Source organism: Giraffa tippelskirchi, chromosome 2 (genome assembly GCF_054371585.1).
Source record: "Giraffa tippelskirchi isolate mGirTip1 chromosome 2, T2T-mGirTip1v1.2.pri, whole genome shotgun sequence".
NCBI classification, from domain to species: Eukaryota; Metazoa; Chordata; class Mammalia; order Artiodactyla; family Giraffidae; genus Giraffa; species Giraffa tippelskirchi.
The window spans coordinates 168,861,408-168,885,256 of NC_137276.1; the positions used below are offsets into that span (position 1 = coordinate 168,861,408).

General features: G+C 37.8%; 1 protein-coding gene across 10 annotated transcripts in view; it reads left to right on the top strand.

The window, feature by feature from the left end:
• POLQ (DNA polymerase theta) overlaps window positions 1–22,488 on the top strand; it is a 107,672-nt gene extending 85,184 nt beyond the window's left edge. For 9 of the 10 annotated variants that reach the window (XR_014077333.1, XR_014077332.1, XR_014077335.1 and 6 more), the window contains 5 exons: window positions 2,476–2,587; window positions 9,732–9,856; window positions 18,411–18,564; window positions 20,856–20,971; window positions 21,468–22,488. Coding sequence is in view for 4 of the 10 variants with exons in the window: in XM_081571853.1 (XP_081427979.1) it covers window positions 2,476–2,587; window positions 9,732–9,856; window positions 18,411–18,564; window positions 20,856–20,971; window positions 21,468–21,581 (621 nt within the window). In the remaining 6 variants the exon portion in view is untranslated. The remainder of the gene's footprint in view (window positions 1–2,475; window positions 2,588–9,731; window positions 9,857–18,410; window positions 18,565–20,855; window positions 20,972–21,467) is intronic. The other variant, XR_014077331.1, reaches the window with a different exon arrangement.
• Window positions 22,489–23,849: the final 1,361 nt, after the last annotated feature.

Consider the following 23,849-nt stretch of genomic DNA (forward strand, 5'->3'; position numbering starts at 1 on the left):
CTGGATGTTGGTTTTGCTTTGGCTCTGTCACTTCATTCTTTTTGGAGTTATGCTATTAATAGTAGTTTGCTTAACATCATAGCTATCAGTGGTAGAGCCAGGATAAGTTCAGAATACCAGAACTTAGACATTCTGAGTCCATTATCTAAACATGCATACACTGATGCTAAATAATTGCCTCTATTTTTTAAGTTCTTGCATGATTTAATAGTATTTATCCTATATCGTTTTTTTTTTTCTTGAATCACCAGGCACTCAACGATCTAATCTAGATCTCAGCGTTGCCAAGGTTATCAGCTAAGCGATACCTGAGTTAGAAAGTGTAAAAAGACTAAAAAGAAAACAAGAGGGAATAAAACCATTCTAAATGTGATGTTTAAAACAGAAGTATTTTGAAATTTTGATAATCCTTTCTTTGCAATTTTTCTTTTTAAATTTTATTTACCAATATTTATATAGAACTTGCTTTGTGTCAGATGGTGTCCTAAACATATGTATATAATAACTCATCTAATCTTAACACCCTGGAGGAGGGCGCATTAACCCACTCCAGTATTTTTGCCTGGAGAATCCCATGGACAGAGGGACCTGGTGGGCTATAGTTTGTAGGATCGCAGAGTCGGACACAACTGAAGCTACTTAGCACAAGCCTAACAATCTCCTGATGTAGGTATTACTATTGTCAATTAAAAACAGATGCACAACTTGGAGAGTTGTGAGTTAAGTTTCATTTGGGGCAAAATGAGGTCTGCCACCCAGGAGGCAGCACCTCAGGTAGCTCTTGAGAGACTGCTCCAAATAGGTAGTGGGAGGAATGTCAATATGTAAGTTTTTGGTGAAGGTGGAGTTCAATACCATTAAGTACTCATTTTACAAAAGGTTTTCTGCTAGTTACTAGGGTACGATGTCATTATGAAGGGATTTAGTGCTTTTCTAGATATGAGGAGATGCAAGGATTTCGATCATAAAATCTGTTCCTAAAAACATCTGACTATCTAAAGACCTGTCCCACCCGATTTGCTGGAGCACAGAATGCCTCACTTCACCTTGAACTTGTGACAGCTGTAGCAACACAGGCTTTAATTTCCATAGGGGCAGGTGGCAAACACCCTTGTTCAGTTGTTGGCAATGCATTTGTCAAGTACCAATTTGTAGTAGACACTATCCTCATTCTATAGTTGAAGAAATGGAGATACAAGGTAGCTTGTGGAAGGCCTCTTTTGCATTTGGACCCAGGCAATACTTATTATTAAATTAGTTTATTTTTTGACCTATTTAGAACGTTTTCCTACACTACTCTCAAAATTTTCTCAAGAGTTGTGTTTAATCCAAATGAGTTCTGCAATTGTGGGATTTCAGGTTGCTGTGAGATAAAAAGGATATTTATTTCCAAAGACATCCTCCCTATTATGAACCCTTGTAACCTCTTCTTTCTGCTCTTTTAGTCCTATTCAAAGGTGAGGAGAGCAATGTTTATAACACTTCTCTTTTCTGACTTCTAGGCATTTCTTTAAGCAGCAGGGTTTTTTTTTTTTTTTCCTTTGAGGCAAGGAATATGATTTTACTCAGAAAGCTGGTTGACCTAGAAGATGGCAGACTAATGTCTCAAAATAACCATCTTGTGAGGGTCTGAATCCTAGGTTCTTTTATAGAACAGAGAAGGGTAGGAGTTGAAGTAAAGACCATTATCTTGCAAATATCCCCTGGAATGGCCAGCCTCAAGGAGGGAATGTATTAATATCTTCAAGCAGAGTAACAAGGTTCCCTGAGGCAGGCCTTTAGGGAGGGGATGTATTAATCTCTTCAGGCAGAGGGACAGGTCCCTGGCAGGTCATTATGTATGATTATAATAACATATATGTAATGAAAAACAAAGGGTAAAGTCAAATAGATCCATCATGGAATCAGAATTGGCTCTTCCCTCAACAATACATGTCTTCTTCCTCATTGTACTGGTGTCAGAAAAAGCCTTGAGGAAGCCAGTAGTAGTAGTAGTGTTAGTTGACCCCATGGACTGTAGCCTATTAGGCTCCTCTGTCCGTGAAATTCTCCAGGCAAGAATACTGAAGTGGGTTGCCATTCCCTCCTCCATAAGCAGCAGTTAATGAAGTGTTATGAGGATTTGGAAGCTGCCTTGAAGACTTCTAGATAAATGACAGCCAAAAATAAATCTTCCCTTTTAAATCACTAACATTGTTTTTTTAACACACACACACACACACACACACACATACTCATTCATATTCTGACCCTTCTTTTCTTCCTCCCCCACCTCAAAAAGTATTGCTAAAAGGCAAAAGAGGTGTTCACTGGATATCAGCTTCTATGGATCTAACCCATCAAAGCAAATCTAGTCATTCCTTTGACTTACTATGAAAAATTTACCAAATTTCTATCCTAATGAACTTCTTAGGTTTGCATTTTATGTGGTTTTGAACTATAATTTACGTACTAAGTGTGATGAGTTCCTTTCAGATTTGCTATGGGATCATCTATGGAATGGGAGCTAAGTCTTTGGGAGAGCAGATGGGTATTAAAGAAAATGATGCTGCTTGCTACATTGACTCCTTCAAATCCAGATACACCGGTAAGGAAGTACTGAGTGTTAATTATCTTCTAGATACTATTCTTCTCAACTCTGTTTCCATATTACATTTTTAAAAACTTGTGTTACAGAATTTTCTATTGACAGAAGTTTTCATTAAGCATTATTAATTAAATATCAATAACTTTACTTATCATTATTTACAAAGATGTACTTTTTTCATAAAAGTAGATACAGAAATGGAATAGCAAAATGAAGTTGATATATGCACTACAGTGTCACTGTGGAAATCTTATAAATCTAGGAATTGTCTTATGCTTTAGGATCTTCCCCATAGCTCAGATGGTAAAGAATCTCCCTGCAATGCAGGAGACCTGGCTTCTAGCCCTGGGTCAGGAAGATCCTCTGGAGAAGGGAATGGCAATCCACTCCAGTATTCTTGCCTGGAGAATCCCATGGACAGAGGAGCCTGGAGGGCCACAGTCCATGGGGTCACAAAGAATCGGACACGACTGAGCAACTAACACCACCACTACTACTACTGAAATAGTAAACCATTGATTAAATATACCAGAAACTAAGACAGAACAATTGCTTTTATAGAGCAGTTTGAATGTCATCATTTTAAATTCTCTCTTCTCTTAGCAGTATATTGAGGTAATTTGTATACAGTAAAATTCACCTTTGAATTTTGAGTTCTATGAATTTTGATAGATGCTCACAGTCATATAATCTATGCTACAACTAAGATACAGAGTCATTCCCCCATCATCTCAAAAAGCTCTTTTATTGCCCTTTGTAATCAACTCTGTTCCCAATCCCCAAAAAGAAGCTTTATTCACTTGACATTATCTTGTATATGGAAAATCATGTGAATTCTACAAAAGCAACTACTAGAACAAATAACTAAGTTTAGCACACATTCCCACCATACAAGGTCAGTTTGTAAAAGTCAATTATTTTTATATACTATCGATAAACAGTGAAAGAAGTAAAAATAAAACCATTTACAGTAACATCAAAAACATGAAATACTTAGGATAAATTTCATAGAGTATGTGTAAGACTTTATTGAGAACCCAAAAGCAATCCTTTGGGGTTTGAGAGAAATTGAAGAATACGTAAGTAAATGTGAGGTTCACCATGTTACTTTAGTAGAAGGCACCATATTGTTATGATGACAGTTCTCTGTAAATTCTTGTATAGATTCAGTGCATTTCCAGTCAAAATATCATTAGACTTTAGTGTTGAATTTGACAAGCTGATTCTAAACTTATGTGGAAATCCAGAGGGTCTGGAATAACTAGAATAATTTTGGCAGGGAAAGGTACAGTGTAGAGTACTTACTCTCCTTGGTTTCAAAATTTATTTAAAACTACAGTAATCAAGAATAAGCATAAGGGTGGTTTTAGGGAACAATGAAACACAAGAGTATCCAGAAATATGTCTATATGTACATGGTGAATTGATTTTCAGCAGAGTTGCTGTGGCAATTCAGTGGAGGAAAGATGGTCTTGTCAACCATGTGCTAGAACAGCTGGATACAAGTATGGAAAAAAGATGAACTTCTACTTTTATCTCTTCAGTTCAGTTCAGTCGCTCAGTTGTGTCTGACTCTTTGCGACCCCATGAATTGCAGCACGCCAGGGCTCCCTGTCCATCACCAGCTCCCAGAGTTTACCCAAACCCATGTCCATCGAGTCAGTGATGCCATCCAACCATCTCATCCTCTGTCATCCCCTTCTCCTCCTGCCCCCAATCCTTCTCAGCATTAGGGTCTTTTCCAATGAGTCAACTCTTCATATGAGGTGGCCAAAGTATTGGAGTTTCAGCTTAAACATCAGTCCTTCCAATGAACACCCAGGACTGATCTCCTTTAGGATGGCTTGATTGGATTTCCTTGCAGTCCAAGGGACTCTCAAGAGTCTTCTCCAACACCACAGTTCAAAAGCCTCAATTCTTCAGTGCTCAGCTTTCTTTATAGTCCAACTCTCACATCCATACATGACTACTGGAAAAACCATAGCCTTGACTAGACGGACCTTTGTTGGCAAAGTAATGTCTCTGCTTTTAAATATGCTATCTAGGTTGGCCATAACCTTCCTTCCAAGGAGTAAGCGTCTTTTAATTTCATGGCTGCAATCACCATCTGCAGTGATTTTGGAGGCCAAAAAAATAAAGTCTGGCTCTGTTTCCACTGTTTCCCCATCTATTTCCCATGAGGTGATGGAACCAAATGCCATGATCTTAGTTTTCTGAACGTTGAGCTTTAAGCCAACTTTTTCTCTCTCCTCTTTCACTTTCATCAAGAGGCTCTTTAGTTCTTCTTCACTTTCTGCCATAAGGGTGGTGTCATCTGCATATCTGAGGTTATTGATATTTCTCCCAACAATCTTGATTCCAGCTTGTGTTTCTTCTAGCCCAGCATTTCTCATGATGTACTCTGCATATGAGTTAAATAAGCAGGGTGAAAATATACAGCCTTAATGTACTCCTTTTCCTATTTGGAACCAGTCTGTTGTTCCATGTCCAGTTTTAACTGTTCCTTCCTGACCTGCATACAAGTTTCTCAAGAGACAGGTCAGGTGGTCTGGTATTCCCATCTCTTTCAGAATTTTCCACAGTTTATTGTGATCCACACAGTCAAAGGCTTGGGCATAGTGAATAAAGCAGAAATAGATGTTTTTCTGGAACTCGCTTGCTTTTTTGATGATCCAGCAGATGGTAGCTATTTGATCTCTGGTTCCTCTGCCTTTTCTAAAACCAGCTTGAACATCTGGAAGTTCACGGTTCACATATTGCTGAAGCCTGGTTGGAGAATCTTGAGCATTACTTTACTAGCGTGTGAGATGAGTGCAATTGTGCGGTAGTTTGAGCATTCTTTGGCATTGCCTTTCTTTGGGATTGGAATGAAAACTGACCTTTTCCAGTCCTGTGGCCACTGCTGAGTTTTCCAAATTTGCTGGCATATCGAGTGCAGCATTTTCACAGCACCATCTTTGAGGATTTTAAATAGCTCAACTGGAATTCCATCACCTCCACTAGCTTTGTTCGTAGTGATGCTTTCTAAGGCCCACTTGACTTCACATTCCAGGATGTCTGGCTCTAGGTGAGTGATCACACCATTGTGAATATCTGGGTCGTGAAGATCTTTTTTGTACAGTTCTTCTGTGTATTCTTGCCACCTCTTCTTAATATCTTCTGCTTCTGTTAGGTCTATACCATTTTTGTCCTTTATCGAGCCCATCTTTGTATGAAATGTTCCCTTGGTATCTCTAATTTTCTTGAAGAGATCTCTAGTCTTTCCCAATCTGTTGTTTTCCTCTGTTTCTTTGCATTGATCGCTGAGGAAGGCTTTCTTATCTCTCCTTGCTGTTCTTTGGAACTCTGCATTCAGATGGGAATATCTTTCCCTTTCTCCTTTGCTTTTTGCTTCTCTTCTCTTCCCAGCTATCTGTAAGGCCTCCTCAGACAGCCATTTTGCTTTTTTGCATTTTTTGCATTTCTTTTCCATGGGGATGGTCTTGATCCCTGTCTCCTGTACAATGTCACGAACCTCTGTCCATCGTTCATCTGGCACTCTGTCTATCAGATCTAGTCCCTTAAATCTATTTGTCACTTCTACTGTATACTCATAAGGGATTTGATCTAGGTCATACCTGAATACTTTTATCTCTTACTATATTCAAAAATTAACTTGATAGGAAACATTAACTTGAAAGTAAAAACTAAAACTATCAGTCTTTCAGAAGAAAAGGGAGAGGAGCTTTGTGGACACTGAGTTAGACACCAGTTTCTTAGGTAATGATAATACTGAATTAACCATAAAAAATAAATCCTGATAAAAAGTACCATTAAGAAAATACAAGGCAGGTGATGGACTGAGAGGAAATATTTACAGTTCCTATTATCTAACAAAGGACTTGTGTCCAGAATATATAAAGAAATCTGACAACTCAGTACTAAGAAGGTAAATAATGCAATAAAATAAAGTTTGAAAGATTTGAACATACACTTCACAAAAGAAAATATTTGAATAACTACATCAAATGTTATCATCATTAGTCCTCAGGGAAAAGCAAATTAAAACCACAAAGAGATACCATTACAGAAACATTAGATTGCTAACATTTTTACAAATTATGTCTCTTTTACATTGCTGACTGGTTGTAAAATGGTACAACCACTTTGGAAAACAGTAAGGCTCTTTCATTTGAAGTTAAACATACCTTTAACTGTATGATTCTGCAGTTCTACTATTGGATATTTTCCCAAGAAAAATGAAAACGTATGTCCAAGGAAAGGCTTGTATGTGAATGTTATAGCAGTTTTGTTTATAACAGCCAAAGACTGGAAATGTTAAACAACAAAAATCCAAGTGAATATATTAAAAAAAATTTCCTCAGTTTTATTGAGCTGTAATTGACACACAGCACTTTATAAATTTAAGGTGTACAGCATAATAATTTGATTTAAATACATCCTGAAATGATTACCACATAGATTTAGTGAGCAACTCTGTTTTCATATTGATATGACATTAAAGAAATAGAAAAAAGATTTTTTCCTTGTGGTGACAATTCTCAGTATTTGCTCTCTTACCAGTTTTCATAATATAACATTCTGCAGTATTAATTAGCTTTATTGTGTTGTACATTTCATTCCTAGTATTTATTTATCTTTTAGCTGGAAGTTTGCATCTTTTGACCACCTTCACCTGTTCCTTCTCCTACTCCCCACCTCTGATAGCCACAATCTAAATCTCTTTTTCTTTGAGTTTGTTTTTGAAATATAATTGACCTACAAACTATGTTAGTTCCTGGTGTACAGCAGTGATTTGATAGTTCTACACATTTTGAATGGTCACCATGATAATTCTAGTTGCCATCTGTCACCATGCAGAGATATTACATAGTTATTGACTGTATTCCCCACACTCTACATTTCATACTTGTTACACATGTATCTTGTAACTGAAAATTTGTGCCTCTTAATCTCCTACACCTGTTTCTCTCTTCCCTATTCTCTCCACCTGTGGCAACAACCTATTTGTTCTCTGTATCTATTAGTCCATTTCTCTTTATCAACTGAGTAAATTTAAAGATTAAATTGGTTTTATTCCATGATTCATGAATTGAGCAAGATCCCATCTAGCAATAGAAAGGAATTCCACTGAGGTGTAAAAAAGTTTTTTAAAGATAGAAATGGGGTAGGCAGATGAAGGAAATTATTAGCAAAGAATGTAGTATTGGTTCAGGTAAGGTCACCCTCCTAAGGGCGTATTGGGCAGATAACTTCACTAAAGCTGACCATATAATTCCAGATTGAATGGTTAAAGGTTTTACTCCTGGGGGTACTGAGACTGCAGTCAGGTTATGTATTAAGTCTTGGTTTACTGACATGGGGTTTAGCCTAAATGACTTCATTTTGGGCCTACTGTCTCCATTTTAACAGGAACAAATTATCTGTCAGCAGGATTATGGATAAACAAATTTTGGTATGTCTGTGTAGTGGAATGCTACTTAGCAAGAGAAAGCAGACATAAGTAAGAACATACAGTGAAATTCAATTTTTATGAAGTTCAAGAACATGAAAAAGATAAGGTGTATTGAAGTAGATCCATGAGTGTTTGAGGCTGACAGTGGGGAGCTGGCTGTGAAGTTGGTTAAAATGTTTTGTATCTTGTAGTGGTTTTTACAAAGGTATATACATTTATTAAAGTGCTTATTGTATATACCTCAGCATTGACTGCTTTTTAAAGTAGTTCTTGCAGTCTGAATATTTGAAGGCCTCCTGCAGGAGTCAGGTAAAAGAATTCATAGAGGTGCTGTCTTTTAAATCTCATCCTTTTCTTTGCTCTTTCAGCTGTATCACAGTAATTCTTCTAGAAAAGAAGATGAGAGCCTGATTGCTTTCTGAAATATCTATGCTGGTGGTCAGATATCACCAACAGCTTCACTTGCTGGGTTTTCTCACCTTCCTGTCAGCCACAATCTGTGCCACCCACACAATAGAAATCTTTAAAAGAGGGGTTTTAATTGGGAGTCATTAGTGTTTATTACTTAGAATGAGCAGAACTGAGAGAAAGCAGAAATAGCACATGAGAATTAAGATAGATTGGCATTCTCTATACCTGAATGTGTTTTAAAGAGTATAGATATAGAATATTTCAGAAGAGAAGAACTTTTCTAGCTCAGAGATAGGAGTGAGCAATGAGGAGATTGGCCTACCTGAAGCAAAGAATTTAAAGACCTAAAAATGGACCTATATAGCAAAGGATGAATACTGGCATAGAGAATAGTCTTTTAATTTTAAGGAGTTGTATATGTTTCTAATGAAATGTTATAACTCATGCATTCGTTTCAGTTAGGTCCTATTTGAATTGTAGCATAGATGGTAATAAGGAGCTGTTGGAACGTATTAAGTTTGAAAAGTGAAAGTGTAAGTTGCTCGGTCGTGTTCAACTCTTTGCGACCCCATGGACTGTAGCCTGCCAGGCTCCTTTGTCCATGAAATTGTCCAGGCAAGAATGCTGGAGTGGGTAGTTATTCCTTTCTCCAAGGGCTCTTCCCATCCCAGGAATCGAACTTGGGTTTCCTGCATTGCAGGCAGATTCTTTACTGTCTGAGCCACCAGGGAAACCCAAGCCTGGAAATTGTAAGATCAAAGAGTGAAAGAGGGTTAATGTGATCAAAGAACAGAACCCTGTGAAAAGTAGCATGGAATAGTCTTAAGGACCTATAATAAAACTACCTAGGTTTTAATACCTGCTCTGTCATTCTAGAGTTTAGTTTTGTATTTTTTGCTGTTGGTGGTGGTTAAAAAACAAAGAGATTTGTGTCATTTCTAAAGTCCTTTTAGTTTCTAAGTTTAATGGTTATATGAGATGATGAGTGTTAATTAAACCTATTGTGGTAATCATTTCACAGTATATGTATACATGCCATTTAAGCAAGCACTTTTTCAAATACATGTAAAGCAAGCTGTCATGCTGCACAATGATGTATGTTGGTTAATTCTCAGTAGAACTGGAAGAAAAAGTGAATGAAGGTTTACATGCAAAATTTTGATGCTGTGATGTTAGTGTTAATCATCATCAAGTTTTTCTATGTTTCACTGTATTGAAACTAGTGAGTGAGATAAAGGATGTACGTTGATTGTAATTATTTCTTTATTTTCTTTGTAGGGATTAGTCATTTCATGAGAGAGACCGTGAAGAACTGTAAAAGAGATGGATTTGTTCAGACCATTTTGGGAAGGCGTAGATATTTACCAGGGATCAAAGACAATAACCCTTATCATAAAGCTCATGTATGTTGAAATTTCTCTGGATTTTTAACTTAATATTTTAATGACATATACTTTTGCAGCAAAGACTGAACCCTGCTAATGTCTCTTTTAGAGATGACTAGCATATGAATTGGATCTTCTGTTTCATTAAGGACTTCTGAAGTGATGGTATATGCCAGTATTTGCTGACCACTGTCTTTAGGAGACTAATGTAAATATGGGTTCACTTAATAATACTCCAATTTAAGGTGTTCTGTTTTAGTAAGGCGGTTATTTATTAGCTTTGGTAATAAGTTATATATACACTTAATTCTTACATTTGCTAATTGTTCTTTGTTTCACATATCATGTACTAATTTATCATATCACACCAGATTGCCAGTGTCTTCAGAGATTAGCCAGTCATTGAATTGTGGTATTTTTTTATTCAATCCTTTTGTTTATTTATTTTAAAAACACTGGCTCATCAGAGGTTATTAGGATACCCAAAATAAAAATGCTATTTTTAGTATCATTTAAAAGACTTATTGATGATATTTACTCTAATTATGACCAAAATCTCTTTGTGAAATCATTGGGATCCATAAAAGTATTCCATGCATTTTAGCATTTAAGTTTCTGTTATAGTCCAGATCTTCCTATTTTAACTGGTTGTATTTTGCCCTTACCGCATACTTTCATGTGCCATTGCTCCATACACATTGTGTGTAATGAAAATATCCAACCCCCAAATTGCTAAACTTCTGTCCTGAGCTACAACCTCTCAGAGCAATAATGCTCTTAGGAACTATGGAGGAATAGTCGGGTTTTTGTTACTTCTTCACTCTCTCACTTCCCATATATCCACATACTAGACCTCAGATATTTACCAGACTTTTACCATGTTTACAACTATCCGCACTGTAATTGCAGAGAAGGCAATGGCACCCCGCTCCAGTACTCTTGCCTGGAAAATCCCATGGACGGAGGAGCCTGGTAGGCTACAGTTCATGGGGTCGCTAAGAGTCAGTCACGACTGAGCGACTTCACTTTCACTTTTCCCTTTCATGCGCTGGAGAAGGAAATGGCAACCCACTCCAGTATTCTTGCCTGGAGAATCCCAGGGACGGCAAAGCCTGGTGGGCTGCCGTCTATGGGGTCGCACAGAGTCGGACACGACTGAAGCGACTTAGCAGTAGCAGCAGCACTGTAATTGATGCACTAAGGAGTTCAGTTCAGTTCAGTTCAGTCGCTCAGTTGTGTCTGACTCTCTGCGACCCCATGAATTGCAGCACGCCAGGCCCCCCTGTCCATCACCAACTCCCGGAGTCTACCCATACCCATGTTCATTGAGTCGGTGATGCCATCCAACCATCTCATCCTCTGTCGTCCCCTTCTCCTCCTGCCCCCAATCCTACCCAGCATTAGGGTCTTTTCCAATGAGTCAGCCCTTCGCATGAGGTGGCCAAAGTATTGGAGCTTCAGCTTCAACATCAAACCTTCCAGTGAACACCCAGGATTGATCTCTTTTAGGATGGATTGATTGGATCTCCTTGCAGTCCAAGGGACTCTCAAGAGTCTTCTCCAACACCACAGTTCAAAAGCATCAATTCTGCGGCGCTCAGCTTTCTTCACCGTCCAACTCTCACATCCATACATGACCACTGGAAAAACCATAGCCTTGACTAGACGGACTTTTGTTGGCAAAGTAATGTCTCTGCTTTTAAACATGCTATCTAGGTTGGCCATAACCTTCCTTCCAAGGAGTAAGCGTCTTTTAATTTCATGGCTGCAGTCACCATCAGCAGTGATTCTGGAGCCCAAAAAAGTAAAGTCTGACACTGTTTCCACTGTTTCCCCATCTATCTCCCATGGAGTGATGGGACCAGATGCCATGATCTTAGTTTTCTGAACGTTGAGCTTTAAGCCAACTTTTTCACTCTCCTCCTTCACCTTCATCAAGAGGCTCTTTAGTTCTTCTTCACTTTCTGCACTAAGGAGAGTAAGTCTTAAAATGTATTGGAAGAGATAAAGCAAACACGTATACGTATAGTCAATGACTTATGCTTCTGGAGGAGGTAGAACTTGAACAGATACCTGAAGACTAAAGGTTAGATTGCTGGGCCTGAGAAAAAAAGATAATCACAAGTGAATAAAAGTTTGGGTAAGGGTTGGCTAAAAGCCAATCTGATAGAAGTGGAGAATTTGAGTTGTCACTTGGGCATAGATAATTTTCTACTGGTCACATGAAATCAGCTATTGGAACATTTTTAAAGGCAGGCTATTACTTGAAATCATTGGTCTTTTTGATTTTAGCCATTCTAGTATCTGTCTTGGTACCTCATTGTGCTTTTAATCTGCTTTTTCCCTGATAACTAGTGATGTTGAACTTCATTTTTTATATGTTTATTGACCACTTGGATATCTTTTTGTGAAGCATTTGTGCAAGTCTTTTTGTTTTTGAGTTGGCTGTCCTTTAATTGATTTATAAGAGTCCTTACATTTATATTCCAGATATGAGTCCTTTGCTTACATGGATTTATCAGTCTTTTGTATTATTGTAGTGCTTTCTATGTTCTATTTAAGAAAAGTTTCTCTACCCCAGTGTCAATTCTGTAGAAGTTTTTGGTTCTGACTTTTAAATTTATATCTATAAATTGATTGTAATAAATCAACTAGGAATTGATTGTTATACATTTAGCAAAATTGAGGGTCAAGATTTCCCCCACCCCTATGGATATACAGTTGTACAAGCTGTTATTGAAAAGACTGTTTCCTCCCCCACCTCACCCCCGCTCTGCAGAGTCACTTTTGCCAAAAACTAAATCTACAAATATGGATGTGTCGGTTTATGGACACATTGTTTTGGTATTTTGTATTTACTCATCCTTTAAGCAGTGCCATATTGTCTTCCCAGGTGGCATAGTGGTAAACAATCTGCCTGCCAGTGCAGGAGATGCAAGAGAAGTGGGTCCAGTCCCTGGGTTGGGAAGATCTCCTGGAGTAGGAAATAGTAACCCATTCCACTCTTCTTGCATGGAGAATCCCATGGACAGAGGAGCCTGACAGGCTTCAGTCCATGGGGTCACAAAGAGTCAGACACGACTGAGCAATTAAGCCTCCATACTGCCTTAGTTGTGCAGCTACTTTATAAGATGTTTTGATATATGGTAAGGTAGGTTTTCCCAACTTGCTTTCCCCCCCTCCCCCCCCAAGAATATTTGCCTATTCTTGCATTTTCATATAAATTGTAGAAGCAACTTGTGAATTTCCATACAAACACAAAACCCTGTTGGGATTTTTTAATTGCAGTTGCTTTGAGTTCATAGATCAAGATGGGATTAAGGGACATATTTATAAATTTGAGTTTTCCAGTTGATAAACATGTTATATAGGCCCATTTATTTAGGTCTTTTAAATTTCTCTCAGTGTGATGTAGAGTTTTTGGGAAGAGATCTTACAAGGTTTTTATTGAATTTATAGCTAGATATTTGCAAAATTTAATACTCTTGTGAATGGTATCTTTTAAAATTCTTTCGCTTCCCTTTTTACATTTTTTAACCCTTTGCTGCTAGTATAGAAAGATAATTGTCTTTATTGTTTTTTTGTCTAGAAACCTTGAAAATATTACTTGTTAATTCCAAAATGTTATCTGTAGACACTTTCAGGTATTCTGTCTACACAGTTATTACCTGCCCCTCCCCAAAATAGTTTTTTAACCTCCTTTCCAAGTCTTATTCTTTTTTTAACTTTTGCTTGACTTACTAGTTAGTACAGTGTTGAATAGAATTAGTGATAGTGAACATCTTTGCCACTTCTCAGATCTCAGAGGGAAATTTTAAACGTTTTACCAGTAAGTAGGCCTTACAAATAGCTGTGAAAAGAAGGGAAGTGAAAAGCAAAGGAGAAAAGAAAAGATACACACATTTGAATGCAGAGTTCCAAAGAACTGCAAGGAGAGATAAGAAAGCCTTCCTCAGCGATCATTGCAAAGAAATAGAGGAAAACAATAGAATGGGAAAGACTAGAGATCTCTTTGAGAAAATTAGAGATACCAAGGGAACATTTCATGCAAAGATGGGCACAATAAAGGACAGAAATGGTAGGGACCCAACAGAAGCAGAAGACATTAAGAAGAAGTGGCAAGAATACACAGAAGAATTGTACAAAAAAGATCTTCACGACCCAGATGATCACAATGGTGTGATCACTCACCTAGAGCCAAACATCCTGGAATGTGAAGTCAAGTGGGCCTTAGGAAGCATCACTACGAACAAAGCTAGTGGAAGTGATGGAATTCCAGTTGAGCTATTTAAAATCCTGAAGGATGATGCTGTGAAAGTGCTGCACTCAATATGCCAGCAAATTTGGAAAACTCAGCAGTGGCCACAGGACTGGAAAAGGTGAGTTTTCATTCCAATCCCCAAGAAAGTCAATGCCAAAGAATGCTCAAACTACCACACAATTGCACTCATCTCACACGCTAGTAAAGTAATGCTCAAAATGCTCCAAGCCAGGCTTCAGCAATACGTGAACCGTAACTTCCAGATGTTCAAGCTGGTTTTAGAAAAGGCAGAGGAACTGGAGATCAAATTGCTAGCATCCGCTGGATCATTGCAAAAGCAAGAGAGTTCCAGAAAAACTTCTATTTCTGCTTTATTCACTATGCCCAAGCCTTTGACTGTGTGGATCACAATAAACTGTGGAAAATTCTGAAAGAGATGGGAATACCAGACCACCTGACCTGTCTCTTGAGAAACCTGTATGCAGGTCAGGAAGCAACAGTTAGAACTGGACATGGAACAACAGACTGGTTCCAAATAGGAAAAGGAGTATGTCAAGGCTGTATATTTTCACCCTGCTTATTTAACTTATATGCAGAGTACATCATGAAAAACACTGGGCTGGAAGAAGCACAAGCTGGAATCAAGATTGTCGGGAGAAATATCAATAACCTCAGATATGCAGATGACACCACCCTTATGACAGAAAGTGAAGAAGAACTAAAGAGCCTCTTGATGAAAGTGAAAGAGGAGAGTGAAAAAGTTGGCTTAAAGCTCAACATTCAGAAAACTAAGATCATGGCATCCAGTCCCATCACTTCATGGGAAATAGATGGGGAAACAGTGGAAACAGTGGCTGATTTTATTTTGGGGGGCTCCAAAATCACTGCAGATGGTGATTACAGCCATGAAATTAAAAGACGCTTACTCCTTGGATGGAAAGTTATGACCAACCTAGACAGCACATTAAAAAGCAGAGACATTACTTTGCCAACAAAGGTCCGTCTAGTCAAGGCTATGGTTTTTCCAGTGGTCATGTATGAATGTGAGAGTTGGACTATAAAGAAAGTTGAGCACTGAAGAATTGATGCTTTTGAACTGTGGTGTTGGAGAAGACTCTTGAGAGTCCCTTGGACTGCAAGGAGATCCAACCAGTCCATCCTAAAGGAGATCAGTCCTGGGTATTCATTCGAAGGACTGATGTTCAAGCTGAACTCCATTATTTTGGCCACCTGATGCGAAGAGCTGACTCATTTGAAAAGACCCTGATGCTGGGAAGGATTGGGGGCGGGAGGAGAAGGGGACGACAGAGGATGAGATGGTTGGATGGCATCACCAACTCAATGGACATGGGTTTGGGTAGACTCTGGGAGTTGGTGATGGTCAGGGAGGCCTGGCGTGCTGCAGTTCATGGGGTCGTAGAGTTGGACACGACTGAACGACTGAGCTGAACTGACTGAGAACTTCCCTTTAGGTTTTTAATAGTGCTGTGTCAGAAAAAGTTAGCTCTCTTATATATGTACTTGTAGGCCATAGAGTCTCCATCACAACTACTCAACTCTACTTTACTAGTGCAGATGCAGTCATAGACACAGTGTTCCAGGAAAACTTCATTTACAGAAACAAGTGATAGGCCAGACCTGTAAGCTGTAACTGTCCCACCCCGATCTGTTTCTTCTTTAAATGTAATCTGCCTTTTTTTCTCTAGGTTGCTTTCAATACAGTATTTTTCTTTCCTTGTGGTTTCCAGCAAGTATTCTGTGATGTACTTAAGTTTGTGGTCTTTTTTTTTTTCTTACCTCATGTGCCTTTGTGTGTGGATGTGTGTTAATTGATCCTTTTTGGTGTGCATGAGGACTTCTTGAATCTGTACCTTGAGATCTTTTGTTGATTTTTGAAAATTCTTAGCCATTTCTTCTTAAATCATTGCTTCATTGAAATCTCTTCTCTCGGTCTGGAACTTTTAATACAAAATTTTAAAACTTGTCTTTAATTCCTCCTTTTTCATATCCTCTGGTTGGTATTTTCCATGTTTATATTTCATCATGATTAATTATGGATATTTTCTTCTAACTTATCTTCAAGTTGCCTAATTTGCAACTGTTGAGCTTTTAAGTTCGGAATTATCTAGAACTTTTCCAGCACCCCAGAAGGCTTTTTTATGCTCTTTCCAAGTCAGTACTATCTCCCTACTGTACACATACACCAAACTACAGAGAAAGCACTGTTTAAGTGCTTTAAGTTATGTTATTTTAATATTTTTGGTGATATAGTTTTTATTTTGCTCTTATGGGTGTTTGATTCTGTGCTGAAATATTCAGTTTTGTGTTTTATTTTCTTGATAGCATGAACATTTATAGTCTAATAAGTCTGATAATAGCATGTAGTCAATACATCTCATACTTGTGTCCCTGTAGTCTGTTCCTATTGACTTTTGTTTTTCTTAGTTTTCTATAAAAACAATTGTATTGTCTCTTTACCAGGCTTACTCCTACTTGTTGGGCTGTGAATCCAAATGTTTGTTATCACTCCTTAAAACCATCAAGTTCTTTTTGTCCTCTCAGCTGCCTCTTCTGGAATCTGTTGATTTCCCTGGGGAAAAGGGTGACCTCCATAGCTAGGGTCACCTCTCTGGTTTCATTTCTCTCCTATTTTTTTATGTTCTGTAATTCTTCACTTCCTTTTTCCTGTCTGATTCTTTCAAAGAAGCATTTTCTGACCAGCTTTTCTGGTTATCATCAGTGGGAGGGTTGGTCCTAATGACATAATCTCCCATTACCAGAAAGCTGTGTATTTTTATGTATGTGAAAATGCACTAGTGATGAGAAGGGACTGAGACTGTGGGACACAAAGCTGAGACTGCCAAGTTTTCTTATTTTGGAATAGTCTCAGGGAAATACAGTATCACGAGAATGAGGTATGTATTTTGGTTTTATTTGCTTATGTCACAGTACAAACAAGCCCTGAATTTCAGTGACTTATAATAAGAAGCTTTATTTTTAATTCATGTTACAGTTTGGCTCTGGGTTGACTATGGCTATGTTCTGCATTTTCTTCATTCTAAAATTCAAAATGAAGAAAAGTCCCTATCTGGAATAAACCCTTTTTTTCTGATGGTGTTAGATAGCTTCCAAAACTCCTTACATGTGCTATATGTAAGTTTTGCTAATATTTTATTGGCCAAAACAACATGAGAGTGAAAAACACTGAATCACATGGCAATGGGTGGAGGCTCAGGACTTCACAGAGAAAGGTAGCAAGTTATAACAATAATAACAATCCACTACACAAAGGCATATGGTTTTAAGAAAGGGAACAATCAACAGTACTTTGAAATTCAGTCACTCTTAAAACAGTGATAGCTGAGTGAGTTTAGGATGGATTCATCAGCATTTGACAAAACAAGTTATTAGTATATTTTTTTAAAGTCTATCTCTTTAACCGGTATTTAATATACTCGGAGTTGGATGTAGCCCAGGTGACAGGGAACTAGAGAACACCTCTCAAGTTACATAGATCCCTCCAGTGAGTAGACCTTTCTCATCTTCTGAGCCCTTTGGGGACAACAGGAGTGATAATCATAGATCAATTACACCTTGAATATTGACCTAGATCCCAGTTCCTGTAGCCCCCCAGGATGATCACTTTTAGCAGCTGTGGTTGCCTGCCAAGAAGCTCATGGCAGCAGTAGTTCCAGGGAAGTTCTAACTTAATACCTTGGAATTTAGGATCTGCACTTTCACCAGCAGCTAATGACTAGCCCCAGCATCCCATAAAAACCTCTGATTCATACCAGAGGGCTGCAGGCTTGCTGTGGCCAAACTCTACGTAGGACTAAGAGGTCACTGATGTGGGGGATGTACTTGAAACATTCCAACTCACATCACAAAGAATGGTATTCCAATTATATCTACTTAGGATTAAGAGGAATTGTATTTTGAGGAATAGATCCTTTAAGGTGAAGTTTAGAACATTGATAAAATATTTTTAAAAATAATTTTGAACTTATAGATACATTTTAAGTGTAATGTAGTTTTTACTTCCTAACTGAGTGTTGAAGCCTAAACTGAAGCAATCTGACCTTCTTCTTCTGTTTAGTCTGTCCTCATGTGAATGACAGCCCAGAATCTAGGGCCCTGGATCATTCTAGTTATTAATCTTAGGGTGAAGCTTATAGTTGATGTCCTGGGTTACATCTGTTCCAGATTTCCAGTCTTGTTGCACATGTGAGCGCTAATCTGTGGACACTAAAAGCAGTTATGAAAGCATGTTGGTGTATCTGACGGAGTACCCGTTATTGTTGTTTTTCATAGGCTGAGCGTCAGGCTATCAACACAAGAGTCCAAGGTTCGGCAGCTGATATTGTCAAAATAGCCACAGTTAATATTCAGAAGCAGTTAGAAACCTTCCACTCAACCTTCAAATCCCATGGTCATCGAGAGGGTTTGCTCCAAAGTGACAGAACAGGTTTGTTCATAAATTGGCCCCTGTTATAACATAGTGAGACTAATTACATCAGAAAAGAAAAGGGTAGATTACTTACATTAATTTCTCAACAGTTCTCAAACATTTTGGTCTCTTGATATCTTTACACTCTTAGAATTGTTAAGAATCTCAAAAAGCTTTTGTTTATGTTCATTATATCTACTAATATATACCATATTAGAAATTAAAACTGATAATTTAAAAATATTTATTAACATTTACAGATAATAATAAACCCACCGTGTGTTAACATAAGTAAGATAGTTTTTATGAAAATAATGACATTTTTTTCAGAACAAAAAAAATTGGTAATGAGTGGCTTTATTTTACTTTTCTGAAAATCTCTTTAGTGTCTGGCTTAAGAGAAGACAGATTTTGTTATATATTTTTACATTCAATTTGTAGCAATATTACCTATTCTGTAACCTCTAGAATGGAAAACCCTCTGTAGAGTCTAGGATGATAAATGTCCCAGTTTGTGGGAGACCAATGGTTTCCCATGATGTGGGAAACCAGGATAATTGGTCACCTTACCTTACTGTACACTTATGAGAGAAGGAAATCATAAAAGGAAAATACTCCTTGGAGTTCCCTGGAAACAGTTTTTTAATTTAAGTTGTGGTCTGTGGACCAAAGATGATCTCTGAGACCTTTTCAAACCATCTGCAAAGTCAAATTATTCTCTTAATAACACTCAGAGGTTATTTTCCTTTTTTAGACTCCTTCTCTCTTAAGTGTACAGTAAGGGTGACCAATTATCCTGGTTTTAGCACTGTAAATATATGTGTATGTATGTATGCATATGTGTGTATATTTATATATATATGTATGTGTGTATATAAAACAAAGTAGTGAAACTGTCCAGATATAAACTATAAATTTATGGTCAATTGATATTCAAAAAAAGGAACATGTTTCCTATTCATGACCTTCCTTGAACACATGCACACATTCACACTTTTGTATTTGTAGAAAGAGGATATATGATCAAAACTTATATGGGGGAATAACATTGTACTGTGTGCTTTGGAGAATTTAGGAGGAAAGTTATCAACCTGTGTTTGAATTTTAAATCTGTTAAGGAATGGAAGATATGATACGTAACTGTGAAATAGTTACATGACTTTTCACAGCAGAATGATGCAGTGTCCAAATGAAGGTATAGATAGTATCAAGCTTTAGAATGAGTGGAAGACAATGTGGATATGTCATTAAGGATGACTTCATTGTGTAATGCTGAGTTAAAGGCAGTAATAGGTCAGGGAGATCAAAGGAAGCTGAGCCTGAGGAAGCTAACCACACAGGGAACAGGAGGATCATGGCATTCTGGGTCAGAAGCCGAAGTAACCAAGGGAAATCAAAAAGGACAAAGGTAGAGTGATCAGAAAGCAGAAAAACTAACCCATCCAGACAGCCAATGATGCAAGAAAAGTGGAGTCCAGTGAGGCAGATCAGATTTAAGCAAAACTGGCAAACATATGCACAGCCTTTGCAGTCCTGGAATGGAAGCAACTTGCCATGCATCATCTGCCTTTGCTGTCTTACCCTGTGAAAGCCACCTCTGAGAAAATTTGGGCTGAGGTAGTGGGAGTTAAAGAGCTCTCTGAGGAAAGCACCAGATATTGAAGGAGATGGTTTCTGTGCTCTCCTGAAGAATAAGGAAATTTGGATGGCAGAACGGAAGGACTGCTCTGAGAAATGGGCAAACGATGAAAGGGTATTATTTCAAAAGTATTAATGTTGAAGCTTATTTTGGTGATCAGAGGGGCATAATCTAAACCACTTGACCCACTAATTAGGAAATAGTGACTAGGTCTAGATTTTTAACCATTTTTGGATTCATGAGTTCTTTTGAGAACCTGCTAAAAATGTATAGATCGTCTCTACAGGAATTTGTATGTTCTCTGAAGTCCACAACTGGACCCTGGGTTTAGAATTCCTAGTCTAGAGTGTGTGGTCCAATTGGGGACCAGTTTTACCATGATGACACTTTGGCCAGAAAAAGACATCATCTGGGAGTGTCAGTCAACTCCATTTATTGATATCTTTGTCAGAGTTCTCATTTCTGGGAGGAAGTCTGTGGAGATTTGAATTTACCTGATAGGCAGGTTAGGTGGCAACCAGCGAGTACTTCTTTTCTTGATAGTTCCAAATTTTATGTGTTTCACTCTCTTAATTATAATTTCTCAAGATTTCTTACATCTCTCTTTAAAAAAATTTTCCCAAAGCCCAGTGACCTACTGATCAGTTTTGCTGCTTTTTTCATGGATTAGGATTGTTGCCAAAGAAAAAACTGCAAGGGATGTTCTGCCCCATCAGAGGAGGCTTCTTTATCCTTCAGCTCCATGATGAACTCTTATATGAAGTGGCAGAAGAAGATGTTGTTCAGGTATTTTTGCAGTGTTTGTGTGCATTCTACAGAAAGCTAAGACGCTAGGTCAGGCTAAGATACATGAGATTTCTGGAACCATTCTCTAGCCCCAGGATGGCCATAGAAAATTAGAAACCTTAAGGGGAGAGAAAGAGCTCAGAGTGCTCAGCTTTAAACCCATTTTAAAAGAAATTCCTAATGCAGGGATATTTTTGTCTGTGAAAAGTTAGATGAGAATTTGGAGTCTTTCCCTGAAGATTTCAAAGCTCTGAGCATTCTAGTAAACCTGGCAGAGCTCCAGTTCCTCAGTGCAGACTAGTGTGGGATGCTGGCTCTTTTCTGGCTTAGAGTAAAGAGCTCCTGTCTGACTTATCACCTCAGTGGGTGGGCTGGCAAAGATTCTTCGCACAGAGTCTGTTAACCTCTCTTTTTTTTTTTTCCTTCTGTTTTTGTTTTTTTCTTTTTTTAGTTTTGTTTTCTTTGTTAACCTCTTTTTTATTTTATTTTTTTGTAGGTAGCTCAGATTGTGAAGAATGAAATGGAAAGTGCCATAAAACTGTCTGTGAAACTGAAAGTGAAAGTGAAGATAGGTGCCAGCTGGGGGGAGCTGAAGGACTTTGAGGTGTGATTGTAGGGAAGCCTGCTATAGGTAAAATCACAAGGAAAGAACAGAGATTGCCCTTTCACCTACTTTATGAAAATAGAAACCCCCTCAAGTCTTGATGAATTTAGGATAGTAATTTTATAGTGAAAGTTTCAAAATGTATATCAGAGTTTAATCTTCTATAATGTAAAAAAACTATTTTTGAGGCAAAATATCAAGTTTAATGCTTATATTCACTCTCAAAAAGAGTATCTGTGAAATTGCCTTTTATAGTTTACTCTGGCTCTAAACAGTTTCAGAACACATGCTTGAAATATGTACTTAGCACTTTGTGTCTAATCTGCCTGGTTGAGCATGAAGAAACATTTGTGCCTCAGGGGCATTTTCATCCCAACCAGGATTCAGACACTTGTGATACAGCAGGAGCTAGAGGCAGATAAGGATTTGGTTTAATATAAACCACCAGGGTTAGGTGTTGTGTGTGATTTTCATCCAATATGAGTGTAAGACTACTGAAGTAGTATTTTAAAACAGCATTGGCAAGTAAATTAAGAATTCTATAAAGTGGTAAGACTTGATATGGATGTAGTCTTAGGTATGGATTTTCATGAATTGCCATTTCTTCTTCCTTTTCCTCTTCCAATTCATACAATGAATGTATTTCTAATACTTAGGTATTATAAAATAAGCTAAAAGCTACACCTCTCCAAGAAGTGTTCTGATCTGTAAGATCATATGTTTATATTGCATTATAAGATAACACTGCCAGAGAAGGAAAACACTTCCTCTAATCAGTCCCTTATTGCCTCTTTCTCTGTGGCATGGTGAGAATACTCATGATAAAAGATTGTACTTTATAATCCCAGTCAGAGCTGAATAACCAACTTTTTTTTTTTTTGCTGTCAATAAAATTAATTTATTTCAAACTTTATACCAGCAGTTCAGTTTTTAAATTGTGTTCAGTCTAAGTTTCAGAAGCTTGTGTATCCTCTTATTTTATAATTTGCTCAACAATGTCTGTGTAATAGGAAGTGTTTATTATATTCTCAGTCAGTTATCAAAGGGCTCTTTTATGTTTATTAATCACAATTTTAAAAGACAGTTGCTTTATAAACAAAATGTAATACACTTTTAGTAGTTGGAAATTAGTGCACATGATCCTCAGACATTTAGATGGTTGGGGGAAGTGGGCAGAAGACGACAGAGGTAAGAGGAAAGTTACATCATTATTTCTTGAGTTTTTTCCATATTTACCTGTACCATGTTTCTTAGAAAAGCTGTAGTGCTATTGGTAGTCTAGTGACCTTGAAAATCCAGCACAAGAGAAACCTCAGTCTATTTACATGAGTGTTCTTCAAATATGAGTGGAGATGTATAGGTCATGTCCACCTCATTTTCTGCAGTCATGGCTCTGCATTTGTGGTTACATGCATTTTCTTCATCCTTTTTGACCTATCAGCTGGACTTAAAAAACAGGCACTCCTTGCTTTGCAAGATTCAGTTATGGAAAAATTCCAGTTTCCCTGGCTTACTTACATAACACTAGTGTCCCTGCAACACAATTCAGATATCAGTTGACATGGTATATTAACTTAGTAATTGCATGAAGTTCAAACTTCACTAATAGCTCTTCAGTCCACAAATCACTATGTTAATACTAAATGCCCTTTGTGGTAGGTAGAATAATTCTTGTTCCCTCCCCAAATGTTGACATCCAAATTCCCAAAACCTGTGAACATATATCACATGGCAAAAGGACCATCACTTATGTAATTAAGTTAGAGATCATGAGATGGGAAGACTATCTGGTTGATTTCAGTATGAACACAAAAGTCCTTACGAGAGGAAAGCAGATGATCAGAGTCAGAGGAGAAAATGTGACAATGGGAACAGAGTGAGATTGAGCTTTGAAAATACTTCATTGCTGACTTTAAAGATGGAAGAAGGAGCTGTGAGCCAAGGAATGCAGACAGCCTCTAAAAACTGGAAAAGGCAATGGAATGTACAGCCTCCAGGAAGGACAGAGCCCTGCCAGCACCTTGATTTTAGCACAGTAAGATTATACTGGACTTCTGACCTCCAGAACTGTAAGTGCTGTGATGAACATTGGGTACACGTATCTCTTTCAATTCTGGTTTCCTCAGTGTATAATTTGGTTGATTTGGGTCCTCTCTCTTTTTCCCTTGGTTAGTGTAGGTAAAGATGTGTCAGTTTTGTTTTATCTTTTTAAAGAAGCAATTCTTAGTTTTTTTTAAACCTTTTCTATTATATTCCTGTTTTCCGTTTCATTTA